The sequence below is a fragment of the Gopherus evgoodei genome, chromosome 1 (genome assembly GCF_007399415.2).
Source record: "Gopherus evgoodei ecotype Sinaloan lineage chromosome 1, rGopEvg1_v1.p, whole genome shotgun sequence".
Taxonomy (NCBI): domain Eukaryota; kingdom Metazoa; phylum Chordata; order Testudines; family Testudinidae; genus Gopherus; species Gopherus evgoodei.
The window spans coordinates 52,139,343-52,155,998 of record NC_044322.1 but is presented as its reverse complement, the minus strand read 5'-3'; the positions used below and the strand labels follow the sequence as shown (position 1 = coordinate 52,155,998).

Sequence of the window (16,656 nt, the reverse complement as noted above, 5' to 3'; positions counted from 1 at the left end):
CAAATACTACAAATATTCTTTCTCTTTCTTCAGGCTGCTTCTAGCTGAAAAGATGGGCCATCTTTGCAGAGATGATTCAGTGGAAGGCTTGAGATTCTATCCAAACTTATTTATGACACAAAGTTAACGATATTGTAGTTCATGTATGTTTATCATGTAATGGTTGAACAAAGCGAGCAGAAGGGGGAGCCCTTCAAATGACAGATTTTAAGATTTTGCTTTGTTAATCAAAACAGTGGTGAATATTGTGATGAAAAAGCTTTTACAGCTATTTCAAATGCTGAGTGGTCCTATTTGGAATGGAGAGGAATGTTACAGAAAGTAACAGGAATCATGGAGTCAGAATCATCTGATCTCAAATTGGCAAGCTGATATACACTTAGTCAGCATAAGTTTTACTCAATAGTCCATTTATCTTTTCACTTCAGGAGAAGTGAGATGATGATTTCACAAGAGTTAAAGTGGAGGAAATATCCTTTGTGATCTGTTTTGCAAAGGCAGAAAGAACATAGAACACTGTCATTTACTGCATACAGATGATAGCAAGGAAATAGAAGTGTGTACATGCCAAAGTAAGCTTCCTCTCCGTACTCTCCAGCTTCAATGTATTTTTTGTGTCTGTGAGTTCAATCAGAGACATATATCCATAGGGATGAGAAATGTTACATGGTTTATGCATGTTGAGGTCTGAGGAACAAATCAATATTGAATGCTCCCTTTTCCGAGGAACTATAAAAATTTTTCCTAGCAAGGATCCCAAATTTTGAGAGTCAGAGCCCAGTGAATTCTTTATAGATATAAATGACCTGCCTTAATAGAGACTAACCTATGTTATGAAAATCTGGAAAATGTAGTGTTTAATATGTCATGTCTAATGCTAAATAGACAAACAAGAAGTATTGTGAGTGCAGAGGTCCTCCTTTCTTTGCTCTCCCTCCCCCAAAAAGCTTCATTATGTTGCTGTTTGTGTGCGCTTTTGCCAGCTCCTGTAGCTAGTGTTGAGGGAAATCAATTATTCTGTCACTGCATCCTGTCCAACAGCATAATGACCTGTTTTTCCTTTCAGACTTCTAAAGAGAAGTCATTGATCAAAGCTGCCTACCACGTGTCTGTCTTGGAGAGATGGTTTGTTAACTTGCATAACCTTAGTCTGCAGAAACCAGTGTTTTAATATTAAAAGGAAGAACAGACAAACCCTCATGTTTATCAGTCGAGGTATAAACCCTTTGGTTTTACCTATGCTGTGGATTTACAGAATTCAGTTACACAGCCCTAACTTTCTGTAACCCCTGTGGATTTGTATATTAGTTATATGTTTTAGAAGAGCAAAAGTTACATAGATGATGATAAGTGATGTCAGAGGCCCACATGACTTAAGCTTCCCACATAACCAGATATGATATATTATTGCAGAATTCAGTTCAAAGTTTGGATGAAGACCACATTGATGTAGCTTTGAATTAAAGATATGGCAATAATAATCAAATAGAAGTTAAAGGAAAGAGAGAGGTTCTTTTAATTGTCTGAAAATATTTATAGAAATCTTACAGTATCACCACAGTTTGGTCAAGGTTGAAGGGTCACCCAGGCTCAGGTTTTTGATAGTTACTGTTTACCTGTTTGTTTTCCCATGTACCTCTGCTTTAAATTTGCTTTGGTTCTTCTCCCACACCTTCATTGCAGGCTCTTGTAGGATGCTCATCTGGAGCAAAGACATGCTGTCCCCGAGTGCATCTCCCTAGTTAGCTTTCATGCCGTGCTCTCTTAGGGCACTGTTCTCCTTGCATTTCCTCAAGTGGAGGGGAGCCAAAACTCATTGTTTGGGCAGGGAAAGGAATTACACGGGGAAGAACTGGTACCAGGGCATTCTCAATGCTCTGTACTTTCTCTGCAGCAGCTTTGTAGAGATCCAGATTTACGGGTGGGGAAGGAGGGACCAGTTGAACTCCACCACATTCTCTTTTTTCACCTCCCCCCTGTAAACAACAGGACAGATCAGTACAGGTTACTGCGGACAATGTGCTCTCAAAGAGTTGAAGAACTGAGAGGCAAAGAGGACACCTAAAATGGATGTTCTTGCTGTCAGTGTTTCGCTGGAGAGCCATGAATGTTAGGAAAAGATCCACTGGTTTAGGTGGCTGAAACCTTCATAAGGGGGCAGCTTTTCCTCTCCACAACCATGATGAAAGTGTAAAAAGAAAATACCAAATATACACTCTTAATGTCTGTTCCCCTACTCAGGAATAATCCATATAGAGCCCTTAGTTTGTCTCAGTTGAGCAATAATGGTACAACATACATCTTAGCTTTAGCCTTATGGTACTTCCTTGGGCCTTTTTTCAAGATAGGGTCTTTTTCTTTGTATAGGGAGAGAAAACTCCTTGGGTTAAATTATGTTGCTTATTTAGAATTTAATTGTATATATTAGGAAATTGTTGCCACAAAGTAATAAAAATAAACTGATTTTCTTAATTTGTCTATTTCTGTTTTCTAAATGCTTTGGGGAACTTTGAAGCCACAAGTCAGAGGCCTGGCAGTTTGATAGGAAAAGTTTTTAAATGTTCACTGTCTCAGATTGTATCCTTAAGGATAAGTTACTATGTATCTTTGAGGACTTCAATAACTCAGACATAGGTTAGGGGTTTGTTATTGAAGTAGACGGGTAAGATTCTGTGGCCTGCATTGTGCAGGACGTCAGACTAGATTATCATAATGGTCCCTTCTGACCTTAAAGTCTATGAGTCTATCTTTTGCTGGAATTTAGTGGTTAGACACATCTCAGCATAAGTGCCTTGTCACACTTCCATCAGGAAGCATATACTTCTGCAGAGCTCTAAACATTTATTTTTTAGTCCCTGAGTAGCCACTCTTCACACTGGTACATAGTTTAGGGTTCAGCACATGGAACCTCAGGTCTGATTTTGGCCATAATTGTTGTTACAAATAAAGGATTCTTTCTATTAAAAAAAGAAGTGTTTGGAAATATCTCTTGAGTGACAGCAGCAGGATACAAATGATCATTTGCAAATTCCCCAACAGTAAGCTCTTCTAATAGTTAAAGGAACTCTGTCTAGCAGCCTGAGTCTGCACAGGGTCTGCTGCTTTTGATTGCTTGGGTAGACTTACACCCCAATAATATAAAAGAGCACACATACTCAGAAACATATTCTAGAGTTGTGGGTACTGGCACTTTCAGAGCCTACGGCCAAGACTCCTAGTTCTTTGATTTATAAATCCAGATACCCACAGGAAAAGGGACTGATTCCAAGATAGGACTTAAAATTTTCTTTTAAAAGATTGCAGAGAGAAACTGTTTGGTTCTCTTATTTCCATGAGCACTCTTAAAGTAAGCGGACTATTTGCAATGAAAAATCAGGGCATAGCTGAGTGTCACATATATAAGGATATATTCAGTTTGGTTTTATATTGTATATTGTAGGTGTTTAGTGATTATCTTTATGTAGGTAGAGTTCTTTTCAGATGCTTGTTTAAATATGACAACTTCAGATTTCCCCCCCTCCCACCTCTATGATAAATGCTTTTCATTAGACCAATTAAGACAATGTCAGGGTTTGGCTATACTTGCAGGTGTGCACCGCTGGGAGTTAAAGCTGTCTTCGTACAACTGTGTAGGGAAAGCGCTGGAGTGTGGCCACACTGACAGCTACCAGCGCTGCAGTGTGGCCACATTTGCAGCAGTGTTGGGAGTGGTGCATTATAGGCAGCTATCCCACAGAGCACCTCATCCCATTTTGGCGCCGTGGGTTGTGGGAAGGGGGTGGAGGGTGAAGGTCATTCTGCTTCCTGTCCAAACACCCCATGATGCATCACTTCACATCCCAGCAATCCCTGTTTTTCCGTCCACATTTGGCGCCATCTTGACACTCTCAACGGTTTCTGTGCAGCGCAATTTCTGTGGGAAATGGAGCCAGAACTGCTGAGGAGTACGCTGACCAGTCTTGCCAGCACATCACGTTTGGCAGTTCAGCTATTCATTAAGATCCAAAGTGATGAGGAGTCCGACGATGATAGCGAATCACCTGGTGCGTATGACACTAAATTGCTTCTGGCATTCACGGAAATACTCAGCACCGTGGAACGCTGCTTTTGGGCTCGGGAAACAAGCACTGAGTGGTGGGATCACATCGTCATGGAAGTCTGGGATGATGAGCAGTGGCTGCAGAACTTTCGGATGAGAAAAGCCACTTTCATGGGACTGTGTGAGAAGCTCGCCCCCACCCTGCGGCGCAAGGACACGAGATTGAGAGCTGCCCTGCCAGTGGAGAAGCAGGTGGCTATTGCAGTCTGGAAGCTGGCAACTCCAGACAGCTACCAATCGGCTGGGAACCAGTTTGGAGTGGGAAAGTCTATTGGAATCGTGTTGATGCAAGTTTGCAGGGCCATTAATCGCATCCTGCTAAGAAGAACTGTGACTCTGGGGAATGTGCGGGACATTGTGGATGGCTTTGCACAAATGGGTTTCCCTAACCGTGGAGGGGTGATAGATGGGACACACATTCCTATTCTGGCACCTCTCCACCTAACATCAGAGTACGTTAATCGGAAGGGGTGTTTCTCCATGGTTCTCCAGGCACTTGTGGATCACCGTGGGCGTTTCATTGACATTAACACAGGCTGGCCTGGAAAGGTGCATGATGCATGCATCTTTCGGAACACTGGCCTGTTCAGGAAGCTGCAGGCAGAGACTTTTTTCCCAGGCCAGAAGATCACATAGGGGACTTCAAAATGCCCGTTGTGATCCTTGGAGACCCCGCTTACCCATTAATGCCTTGGCTCATGAAACCGTATACAGGGAAGCTTGACAGGAGCAAGGACTGTTTCAACTACAGGCTGAGCTGGTGCTGAATAACTGTGGAGTGTGCTTTTGGCCATTTAAAGGGGCACTGGCGATCTCTGTATGGGAAGCTAGACTTGGGGGAAAGCAGCATCCCCACTGTTATATCCATGTGCTATACCCTCCATAATATTTATGAAGGGAAGGGTGAAAGATTCAGTCAGGCATGGACCTCTGAGGTTCAATGCCTGGAGGCTGAATTTGCACAGCCAGAGAGCAGGGCTACTAGAGAGGCCCAGCACAGGGCTGCAAGGATTAGGGATGCCTTGATGGAGGAATTTGAGGCTGAAAACCAACAATAATGTTTGGTGCCTTGCACGGGAGTGAAGTGCAGTGGTTACAATGTTAGTAAGAATCTGTGTTTCCTAAGCTGATTTGCAGTGTCTGTTTCTTCCTGGGCTAAGGTATCTTTGACTTTCTGCAATAATAAAGACTTTTCAAAGCCAAAAATTCATTTATTGAAAAGAAAATAACTTTATTGACAGACACACAACATTTTGGGAACCTAAAAGGGCAGGGGTGTGGGGTGGGGAACTGTACAGTCACAGGTTTGAATATGCCCTGTCTGGAGTGCTGTGCAATGACTGCTGCACTTCAGGATGCCTATACTGCATGGTGATGGGGGTTGAGTGCAGAGGGTAAGGGTCGTAGTTCTCAGGGCTGGTTGGTGAACTTACAGGTGTTGGAGGCAGCTGGTGGTGGTAAGAACCTGGATGCTGGGGAAGGGGATTTTGAGCTGACATTGGGGCACAAGGGAAAGAGCTTTGGGACGGGATGGGGGCCAGCGCGGTAGTGTTCTGCCTGCATGGCTGCAAGCGCCTGGATAGAGTCCGCTTGGCGCGCCAGGATGCTTATCAGCTGCTTTGTGCTTTTCTTCCTGGCCGCTGCCTTTTTCTGGCAGATCCTGTTTTCCCTTTCCCTCCAGTCCTGCAGTTTTTGATTCTCTGTGACAGAGTGCTCCATAACTACTTGCAGCATGTCTTCTTTGCTTTTTCACGGCTTCTTCCGGAGGTTTTGGAGTCTTTGAGCTGTTGATAACACGGGCAGCCGAGATCTCAAGGTTGCTTGTGGAAAGGCAAAAAAGGCAACAGTTAACAGAGGCAGCATTGTTTATATCAGACAGTTATTCCCACACAGTGAAGGAGTTTACAGTCTTCACAATAGCATAATTTTCACATACCAAAGAGAGCTCACACAACCCCCAGGAGCCCCGAAATGGTGAGTAAGAGGGACTGATTGCTTCAGGGCTGTACTGTCCTCGGGGTTTCTGTGTGTTGGGGAAAGCAAACAGCTGCAGGGGGCACCTACACCGAACAATCGCCCAACATTTTCTACAGGAGTTGATCCTGCAAGATATCTCACTGCTGCAGGTCACCTGGGAAGAGCGGGAGGGTCTTCTACAGCAATGCGGATTCCGCCCTGGCCCCTATGCAGCTTGCCTGTGTCTTGCAATGGTCCCCTCACCCCTCGCGGCACAGTGGCGCGGACACGTTAGCCTGACTGGGACAAGGACCACAGTGGCTCTCCCAATAAATTTGTGCAAGCGCATTGCCCACGCTATTCCACATCTAGGCATGCATGCAGCCCTAACCCTCCCTCCTCTCCCGAAAAATTTCCATCCTGAAAATAAAAGCCACTTACCGGGAACCCACTCCTCTGTTTGTCCTCCACCAAGTACCAGCTGCTCCGCTGCTGTGACTAGGTATCTTCCTCCTGGCTTGAGAAGAGCTCCTGGCTGCATGTCTCCAGGGACGCCAGGATGTCTTCCCCCACCCCAGTACCCTCACTCTCGGTTTCCTCCTCCCCCCCCTCCTCTTCTGTCCCCCCGCTCTGAAGTGTCCATCGTGCTCCTCGGATTGGCGGTGGGGTCTCCCCCAAGTATCGCGTCCAGCTCTTTGTAAAAACGGCAGGTCGTGGGGGCAGCGCTGGAGCAGCGGTTTCCCTCGCGGGCTTTGCAGTAGGCACTCCGCAGCTCCTTCACTTTAACCCTGCACTGTAGCGCGTCCTGGTCATGGCCTCTTTCCAGCATGGCCCTTGATATCTGCCCATTGGTATCGTAATTCCTATGGCTGGAGTGCAGCTGTGACTGCACAGCTTCCTCCCCCCAAACATTGATGAGGTCCAGCAACTCGCCATTGCTCCATGCTGGGGCTCATTTGGCGTGTGGAGGCATGGTCACCTGGAAAGATTCACTGATTGCACTCCACACCTGGCTGAGCAAACAGGAAGGGGATTTTAAAAATTCCTGGGGCATTTAAAGGGCGGGTCACCTGAGGCCAGGGCAGTAGAGTGTGAATTGATGAGCAGAATGGCTGAACAGGCATTCTGGGATACCTCCGAATACCTCTGGAGGCCAATAACAGCGCTTTTGATGGCCACACTGGCAGAGCAGCGCTGCATCACCAGTGCTGCAGTTGTTATTCCCCAGGTCGAGGTGGAGTACAGCCAGCGCTGTAGCCAGGGAGATACAGCGCTGTATGTGCCTTGCAAGTGTGGACAGTGAGTGAATTGCAGCGCTGTGAAGCCACCACCAGTGCTGAAACTCTCCAGTGTAGCCAAACCCTGTTGGGCCAAGTGAGGACTGCAGAATTAGGAATTAGAATCCTGCAAGCCCAAAACAGGCTTGATCCACCACTTGTTGAAGCTTCTGGCAAAACTCCCATTCACCCCAATGGTGCTGGATTAGTCCTATTGTGTAATATAATAAGCCCCAGTGAGTTAATCACTTAAAAAAGAGGAATATATTGAGTGGTTGTGATACCATAGAAACAAAGGATTGTTTAAAGGACATGGTGAAATAACACAAAATGTTTTGGCCTGTGCAATATAGACAAAGGGTTACTTGAGAGTTAGGGGAAACTGGAGCCAATATGAATAAAAGATGAAGTGGTGGGAAGGGATATATAATTATGGTTCTGTAATATTTCCACTTTCCTTTTCACTTTAGCTAGCCTCCCTTCACCTATTATTATCAACTCCGTGCTTTTGTATTTTGAGAGCTTCTTACTATCTGCTAGACCAGGGGAGGCAACCTATGGCATGCGAGCTGATTTTCAGTGGCACTCACACTGCCTGGGTCCTGGCTACCGGTCCGGGGGGCTCTGCATTTTAATTTAATTTTAAATGAAGCTTCTTAAACATTTTGAAACCTTATTTACTTTACCTACAACAATGGTTTAGTTATATATTATAGACTTATAGGAAGAGACCTAAAAGGTTAAAATGTATTACTGGCACACAAAACCTTAAATTAGAGTGAATAAATGAAGACTTGGCACACCACTTCTGAAAGGTCGCTGACCCCTGTGCTAGACCATTCCTTATTCCTTTATAAATGTAGGCTTGGATATGCTAGAAATTTCATCAACTTGAATCTTGCCACGTCACCAGAAGTAATGGTTGAATAATTACTATTTTTGATCTTTCTACAGTCTGTTTTTTGTTTTGTTTTTCAGGAATATTTTGGGAAAGCGATAATCTTTCTTTTGGGCTAACTTCCAGCAGGGACTGTAAACTATTTAAGGGCAACCAGCTTTAATGATAATGAACTAGACATTTTGTCTGCTGCTAGCCAGCTGTCTCAAAAATCAGTGCTGATCAAATAAGTTCTATGAAAAAATAGTTCCTGCTAAAATTTAGTGCTTTAACAAAATTAGACATCAGTTCTTAGCATGACAACATGTTTGTTATGTGCAGACCTAAGCAAGGTGCTATTAACAGAATAATAATCTTATCTAGGTTTTCATACTGCACTCATCACTCTTGTTGTCTGAGTACCTTACAATTTCAGCCAAATGATCACAAAGGGAGAATTTTGTTTCCTTATTGCAAACTTTTGGATGATATTACTTTTGGCAGAGGAGATGATAAGCAGAGAGATTGGTATGAAGGAAGCATGAGCAGGGGCTTGGTGGGGGGGTTAGAAGAGTTGGATTCTATTCTTGGTTCTGTCTGTAACTTCAGCTAAATCAGTGAATCAGTTTACCTAGCTATAAAATGGGTATAAAACCTCTGTCATGGGGTGCCTTGAAGATTACTTACTGTTTTTAAAGCATTTTTATATCACTGGATGAATGGCACTATAGAAGTGCGCAGTATTGTGGGTAAAGTATATTGCCAGGTCTTCCAGACCCTTTGAATAACTATGAAAGAACTAGATTTATGTTTTCCTAGGTACTTGTGACTATATTAAGAAAAAAAGTCTTATCCATGGAGGAAAAACTTGGTGAAACATTCACTAATATAAGGTTTTTCAGATGTTAAACGTAGGTAGCATGAGTGAGGCGTTGGTTTGAGTGCTGGGAATTCAACAGAGCCTCCAGTGGAGAAAGACTTTTTTACAACATAATCCCTCTAGTCTCAACTGCTCAGTCATTATTAACATTATTTTACAACTTTTTTACTGAAAGGGAAAAGGGGTAACTGAGTGTGGCTTATCACCCATTTCACACAAAGCGCTCTGATATTACGTTACATCTGTTCTCGGCAGCACAGTAGCCGGTATCTTAAGAGACCTCTGTGGAATGAGCTGGTGGTCTTAGTCCATTTCCCAGTGCACATGACCATATCAGCCACCCCCAATGCTGGCATGAACTTGGATTTTTGTTACCAGAGTGATCAGAAAGGCCAAGGACTGAGTTGGCAAGAAAGACTGAGTTATCTTTTAACCCTTCCTAGATTAGGGTTGAGGCATCTCACCCGAGTCTTGTCCCTGGAGAAGTGTGAGACCGCTTGAATGGCTACTGCTTGTGCTTTGCCATTTAGTGTTGTTAGAACTCCACAACATCAAGTGAGATTTGAGAACTAGACCCCAAAACAAACAAACAGAAACTTTTACAGGTACTAAAACGTGGGTGGTCATCATGGCTGCATAAAGAAACCACATGTCCATCAGTTTCCAGGGGGAAAGAAATGACCAATGTTAGTAGCATGTATCTATGCTTGGGTTATCTAAGTCAGGATGATGAACATGGGTTTGAAAGGTCTTTATTACTGCAACACTTTACTCTCTGCTTTCCAAAAAATTGTCCAAATTACTATGCAAGTGTTTATCTAGCTTTCTGAATGTTTCTGACAGGATTCCAGATGGCAGTCTGCCTTTGAAGCTTATAACACCCTGGACCAAGACTAGCATGTGGAAAAGATTTTAACTTACGTTGAACAAAATAGAGAGGCTTTCACAATGAGTGAACCTGGGAAAGGGGGGAACCCAAAGGAATTGCTGGATAGTTAGATGAAAGTTAGCAATTGCATGATTTCAATATTTGGGTGAGGCAAGAAATACTCAATGTTTTTGGATGCTTTATCTTCCAAAACCCCAAACTTTTTTTTTGCATATTTTCAGACAAAAATACAAAATAAATTATGTTCATATTCTTATAACATGCCCATTACCATAGTATCTGAGTGCCTGAAAGCAGTAATATTCTTTACATATAACAGATATTGATAGATATAAGCAGATTGAGAGAGAGATGTAACCCAAGCAATAAGGACACTAGTTTTAGCAGTGACCTGAGGTACATGAGGTCAGTTCATTGCACAAACAGAAGGAAGAATTTGCAATGTCTTTCCATAACAAGGTAGTTTTACTAAGTATCTATTTCTTAAGTGCCCTTCATAATAGTATCTAAGTGCTCTCTATAAATCTTGAGTCTGAGGAATATTCATAAATGCAGTAGCTTCAGCTTCATATCTACACTGCAAATATTAGAGGCTGCTGCTCTGGCTTAACTGAAGCATTTTATTGCTATGTCTTCAATTTTACACCTCAACGCTAAGAAGGTTTTTGAAGATTCTTCCACTGGTACCTTCCACTCTTAGACAACAATAAAAACATCTGCATTATTCAAGCATAGGGCTTACACTTAAGTAAATAAATCAATATTTATAAGCACCTAATAGAAGAGGACTGATTTTTCAGAGGTGCTGACACTCATGGCTCTCAGTGCTTTTAATGGGAGCTGTGGTATGGTGCCTCTGAAAATCAGGCCACTGATGTAGGCAGCAAAATGTTTTCGGTGCTTAACTTTTGGCAAGCAGGTTTGAAAATTTTGGCCATCGTGCTTTGAAGAGTCAGTTTAAATGGTCATTGTGTCCTGGTTCTAACGTGTATTGTATCCGGCTTATTCTCCACACCCCCAGACCCAGCATAAGGTACAAAACCCAGAGGAGTTCAGGAGAAGACAGGGCCAGGCCATTTGGCTGAGGGCTGGTAGAGTGTGTGTAATATTGGCACTTGGCATTGAGATCCCAGCCCCCCCCCATGAGCCTGTCCTTTTCTGTGTGTTTGCTTTTCCCCTAGGAGAGGAGCATTTACTTTGAAGTAGATGCTGGAGATGCACCTTTAATTCTTGGACCACCTGGATCATGTGGACTAAAAATAACTCTAAAACAGTTTATCCAGGCTGACCTCATTTGGAGCAGGGGTTGCTCTCAAGGTGGGAGGCTTGGACTGAGGAAGACTCAGTACTGAGTTTGTACTGAGAACGTTGGTTGCAAATGTGAATGTCTGAAACACAGGGAGAACGGCCACACTAGGTCAGACCAAAGGTCCATCTTACCCACTAGCCTGTCCACCGACAGTGACCAATGCCAGGTGCCCCAGTGGGAATGAACAGACCAGGTAATCATCAAGTGATCCATTTGCTGGCCACTGCCAGCTTCTGGCACACAGAGGTTGGGGACTCCATCCTGGCTCATAGCCATTGCTGGACCTATCCTCCATGAATTTATCTAGTTCCTTTCTGAACCCTGTTACAGTCAATAAGGAGAGCGAGAGTTAAACGATTTTGCCTCTGCCTGAATTCATCTCCTGCCCCTAAGCCCCGCCTGGCCCAGCTGTGCTGGAATGGGCAGCGTCGGGCTCATAAGCTGCCCGGCCGCTTGGGGGCCGGGTGTGGGATCCAGCCTGTCCTAAGGGGGTCGGTGCATGGGCCAGCAAACTCTTCGGGGCTCGCTCTGTTCGCCGTCCCCGCCCGCTCTGCTGGAGGAACGCTGCAGAGGCGGGAACCTCCCTCCCCTGCTCGGCCAGATTTTGGGCAGGGCGTCCCCTCTTGGGCTTCCCGTCTCCAGCCAGCCGCTTCGCCCGGCCAGGGGAGCGCCGCGCCGCGCCTCGGGGGCGTTGACAGGGCGATGCCAGTCAGCCACGGGGAGGCGCGCCCTGAGCTCGGGCCTCGCTCCGCTGGGGCGCGTCCCGCAGGGCGGCTGCTGCTGAGCCAGGCTCCGCGGGAGAGACGCGCAGATGTCTGGCCGCGAGAGGTGTCCCTCCCTTCAGGTAAGGGGCTCCCCTTCTCGCCCCCGGACTTGGGCTCTTGTCGGGCGCCCGGCGGGTTTTGCAGACCATTGCTCTGACCCGGGCAGTGGGTGGGCGGGGTGCGTCTGCTCCCCTTCGCTTGGATCCCGCGCCGGCTCAGCTTGAACCCCCGCCTGCCCTTCGGCTGTGGTGTGGTGTGGCAGCAGCTCCCCCGCTCCGGCAGATCCTCCTAAAGGTCCGTGTCCTGCCGGCCAGCAGCCCCCAGGCTTCTGACAGAGTTGTGGGCTGGCTGGCTCAGTGCATGCTCCTAACAGGGACTTGCCATTACTGAGCAACAATTTCCCCAGGCAGAAGGGACCCGGTTCCTGCAAACAGCTACCTAAACTCTGGTTGGTTCCTCTTGGTTCTCTTCCCTGGCGCTCCAAGCTGCTTCTTTCAGACAACGGGACAGATCCTGCCTTCAGCGGCACCGGTGCAACCTCATTCATTTCTATGGGATTGTAGCAGTGTATCTGTCAAGAGAATTGTCAATAATGCACACTTCTACAGATCTTTACTTCTTCATAGTAATGAATTTTAATTAAACAAATACTTTTAGTCGTCTTTAAAAAAAATTCACATGAAAATATTTCCAATATCTTGATGCAAACAATCATATTGACTTTTTTTTTGTATTCCCTTGGCTAATGTTTGTGCTAGTTAAAAATATAACACACTGCATTTCTCTAACACCTTTTTTTCCAACCTCAATTAGTCTTTCCACCACCCGCTACTTTTTTTGTAAAAAAACCAAAACCAAAACACTGCTTTTTAACTCATGTACAGCTGTGCCCTCATGTACAGAAGTTCCTTAAAGCAATGGGACCTGCAGAAAAATGTAAGAATGCAGCTATTTGTGGTTAAAATATTTTAATGTTACAGCATAGAAAAGATAATCTGGAAATTTAGAATTAGCCCAGCTAGTCCAAATTTCAATACATACAATATTTGTACCAGTCTTTATCCTTCATCCTTTATCCACTTGTACCTTCTTTGAAAATGTATTATGAGAAGAGTTCTGATATTTAGTCACTGAGAAGCTTCGATAACCCTGCTAATTGAAAATGTATAACCAGCCTACATGGAAATGCACCAAAGGCAAAACAAAATTTCATCTATAGTTGGACTCTTGTTTTTAGTGAGCATCGCCTCTCATTTAAACTACTGGATTGAGACTCAGGAGATCTGTGTTCAAGTTCTGTCAGAGGCTTCTTATGAAACCCTGGACAAATCACTTAGGTCTAGATCCTCAGAAATACTTAGGCTCCTAACTTCCATTGGAATCAATAGAAATTAGGAGCCTAAACACCTTTGAGGATTTGGTCTGAATCTCTGTACTTTAATTCTCCATCCGTGAAACTGACATACTTCCCATGGTGTTGTGAAGATCTTCACTGATGTCTGTGAGATGACCAAATACTTCATTGAAGGGAACCATAGAAGTACCTAAATTGATAAATATGTAGATGTTAACACACAGCACTAGTTAACATGTCCTCACATGATATTATAGACATATTGCCTGTCTACATTTACTGACAATTCTGGATCTTTCTGTTTCCCTCCATCTCCAAAGTCTCAGACTGCCTGCTTACAGGGTCACTCTGAAGGTCAGTAAGCCCCAGATTTGATCTAATTGTTTTTTCTTATCCATTTGCAAAGTCCACATATTAGGGTGACCAGAGGTCTCAATTTTATAGGGACAGTCCCAATATTTGGGGCTTTGTCTTATATAGGCAGCTATTACACACCACACCCGTCCCGATTTTTCACATTTACTGTCTGGTCACCCTACCCCATATTGTTATGTTTATAGAATACATGGTGGTATATAGTGGCAGAAAGGCTCTGTTGGCATGGATTTGGGCCAAGTTAAGGGGGTTGTCCAGAAAGAGTACTCATCGGAACTCTATACCCACCATGTGTTGTTTGTTTTTAAAAGGGAGTTTAGAATCTTGTTTAGTTCAACATTAATTTTATCAGTACTACATTTTTCTTATTATTTTGACTAAAATTTGTCAGTGTTTCCTTATTCTCCCCCATCTGTTTGTTATACCAATCTGAGGTCTCTAGTCTTATATTTCAAGCTGTTTAGATACCATCTGTTTTGTTACATGGCCAGAACAGTGAGGCCCCAATCCATGACTGGAATCCCTAGGTGCTACTGTAATACAAATAATAAAAATAATTAATATAAATTCCAATATCCTTAGTTACAATGTACAGCCTTGGAGTAAAAAAAGGGGGAAAAGAATAATAAATTTTAGAAACCCAAAAACTATTGAAAACACTGTCCTGTACAGTTCAATATAACTAAAAATTCATATAAATATAAAATCACTAGAAAGCCTAGAAATCATGGATCCATAGATTCTAAGTGATCACTGTGATCATCTAGTCTGACCTTCTATGTAACGCAAGACATAGAACTTCCCCAAGATCATTCCTACAGCATATCTTTTAGAAAAACATTCTATCTTGATTTAAATCATTTTTTCCATTTCTCTCTATGTGTTTCTAATGCTCGTGGTTTGTGATTGTTCATACTCTGGACCAGATTCTCAGTTGGTATAAATCAGTGTAGCTCAATTGATTTCAGAAAAGTATCACTAATGAGTGGAGTCCAGGAAGAATTAAATAGCACAGAAAAAATTTTAAAAGGGAAAGAAAAGAAACTCATAAGGGTAAAAGATTGGATGTTTGAATTCCATCTCTGATGCCACTAAAGGCAATACAGTATATTTAATTCTTGACAATTATTTATTATTGCTTGGAAGTTCTTCCAAAGCCCTTGATATATAGTAAACTCATCATTCATTCCTCACAGCAGTCCTTCAAAGGAAATCTCATCCATATATATGATCTCTAAACTAGTTGTAGAGGTCCTGAGGCTGAAGGTTGCTGAGCAACTTAGCCACACTGATGTCAATAAGAACTCAGCACTTGGTAAGATTAGGCCCCAAATGGTGGAAGCAGATTTTACCATCTTTGTAGTAATATCTTTCTTACACATGGCATTTCTAGTGCCATCAGTGTCCTTCAACTGAAGATAACACTTCTAATTTGAATAAAACCACATATAATAACAATGCAAAATTGACTTGCTCATATGTCCAACACTGATCAGCTTTTGATAAAATATGATGCCACCTAGACTACTCTTTATAATAATGAGTTGGGGGATTATATTAGATCTGAAATTCATAGCAGGTGTTAACCCTTAGGAAATCAGCTAATCCTAAAGGCAGTTAAAGAGATAGTGGTTATAAATTATTAATCATCTTTCCGGAAGTACAGATAATATGGATAAGTAGAACTAAGAGACTTCAAAAAATATTATTTTCTTTTCACTATTTATACTGTTTGCATTCTTTTCATGTTGGGCAATATAAAGGAACTTGCCAGCCAGTTTCATACTTGTGCTGATATAGAGTTTCTGGTTGATTTCACTCTCAAGTTCTCAAGCAGTAGTAAGATGCTTCAATGTTTAGGTTGCAAAGACTGCTGAAGTATATTTGTTAATGAACAAACATTAAGGACACTGTTTTTCACCGGATTTAAAAAAAATCCTGGCAACATTTCTGTGGGTCTTAGATTTTGTAAATCTTTATTTTCGCTGACCATTTTTATTTTTTTTCCTGACAGCGTCCCTGTAAAAACTGGCCAGTTTCCTGATGAGTTGCTAGGGGGCACTATTATGTGGATGAAAGAGCTGCGGAGGAGGAGAGGCCTAATAATGAGTCTTGAGAGGAGCCAGTCCAGACTTGACTCTATTCACTTGCCTGTCTCCGGAACCCCACACATCCTCCAACCCTGTCTGCCCAATGTGCCACTCCTCCACCCGCTTCTTGGTCCCACCCTGCTCCTGAGGCTAAGAAGTTGCTGAGGACAGGGAGGCACTGGCATAGTGTCAGCATCGCATCTGAGCAGAGAAGCAGGAGGGAAGTGGCTGATAGCTCAGGTGAGATAAGTGGATCTCTTTGTCTATTGTAGAGGAGGCGTGGGGTTTCAAGGCTTCTCAGGGTGCGTAGAGGGGAGCAAGAGAAGACTGGGGATCTGAGAGGGAGGAGGAGGGTAAGCACTTGCTGTTGTGAGAAGTGTGGGAGCCACCAAAACTACTGTTCCCCTCCTACCACTGTGGTAGGTCAGAATTGTGAGAGTGAAAAGATGTTGCTTTAAGTCAAGTTCATTTGATAACCTTACTGAACTAAATCCTCAAGTAGTGTTCATTAAGTATCTGGTTAATTATTGAAGGCCCTTTAATAAAGGAAGTGCAGTATATAATCTGTAGTATATAATATGAAGCCTTATGTTCCTTTACAAAGAGGGAATATTTGCTGCATAATATAATGATTCACCTACAGAAGCTTGTAATGAACAGGTATTTGTGCCATCACACTGGCTCTTGGATCTTTGGCAGTTGCTGTAAAAACAGATCCAGAAATTAAAGGAATCCACTGAGTGGTAAAGAGTTTTCTATTTTGTATAAAATCAGTAGAGTCAGCAG

The 16,656-nt window shown here is 43.4% G+C and overlaps 2 protein-coding genes across 3 annotated transcripts in view; both read left to right on the top strand.

Moving 5' to 3' along the window:
• VPS36 (vacuolar protein sorting 36 homolog) overlaps positions 1-2,472 on the top strand; it is a 29,634-nt gene extending 27,162 nt beyond the window's left edge. For both annotated transcript variants that reach the window (XM_030564114.1, XM_030564105.1), the window contains exon 14: positions 34-2,472. In XM_030564114.1, coding sequence (XP_030419974.1) covers positions 34-127 — 94 coding nt within the window. In that variant the 3' untranslated portion in view covers positions 128-2,472. The remainder of the gene's footprint in view (positions 1-33) is intronic.
• Positions 2,473-12,017: 9,545 nt separating this feature from the next.
• Positions 12,018-16,656, top strand: part of THSD1 (thrombospondin type 1 domain containing 1) — a 37,047-nt gene continuing 32,408 nt past the window's right edge. Inside the window, exons 1-2 of the mRNA XM_030564093.1 lie at positions 12,018-12,131; positions 15,795-16,110. The gene's annotated coding sequence lies outside the window, so the exon portion shown is untranslated. The remainder of the gene's footprint in view (positions 12,132-15,794; positions 16,111-16,656) is intronic.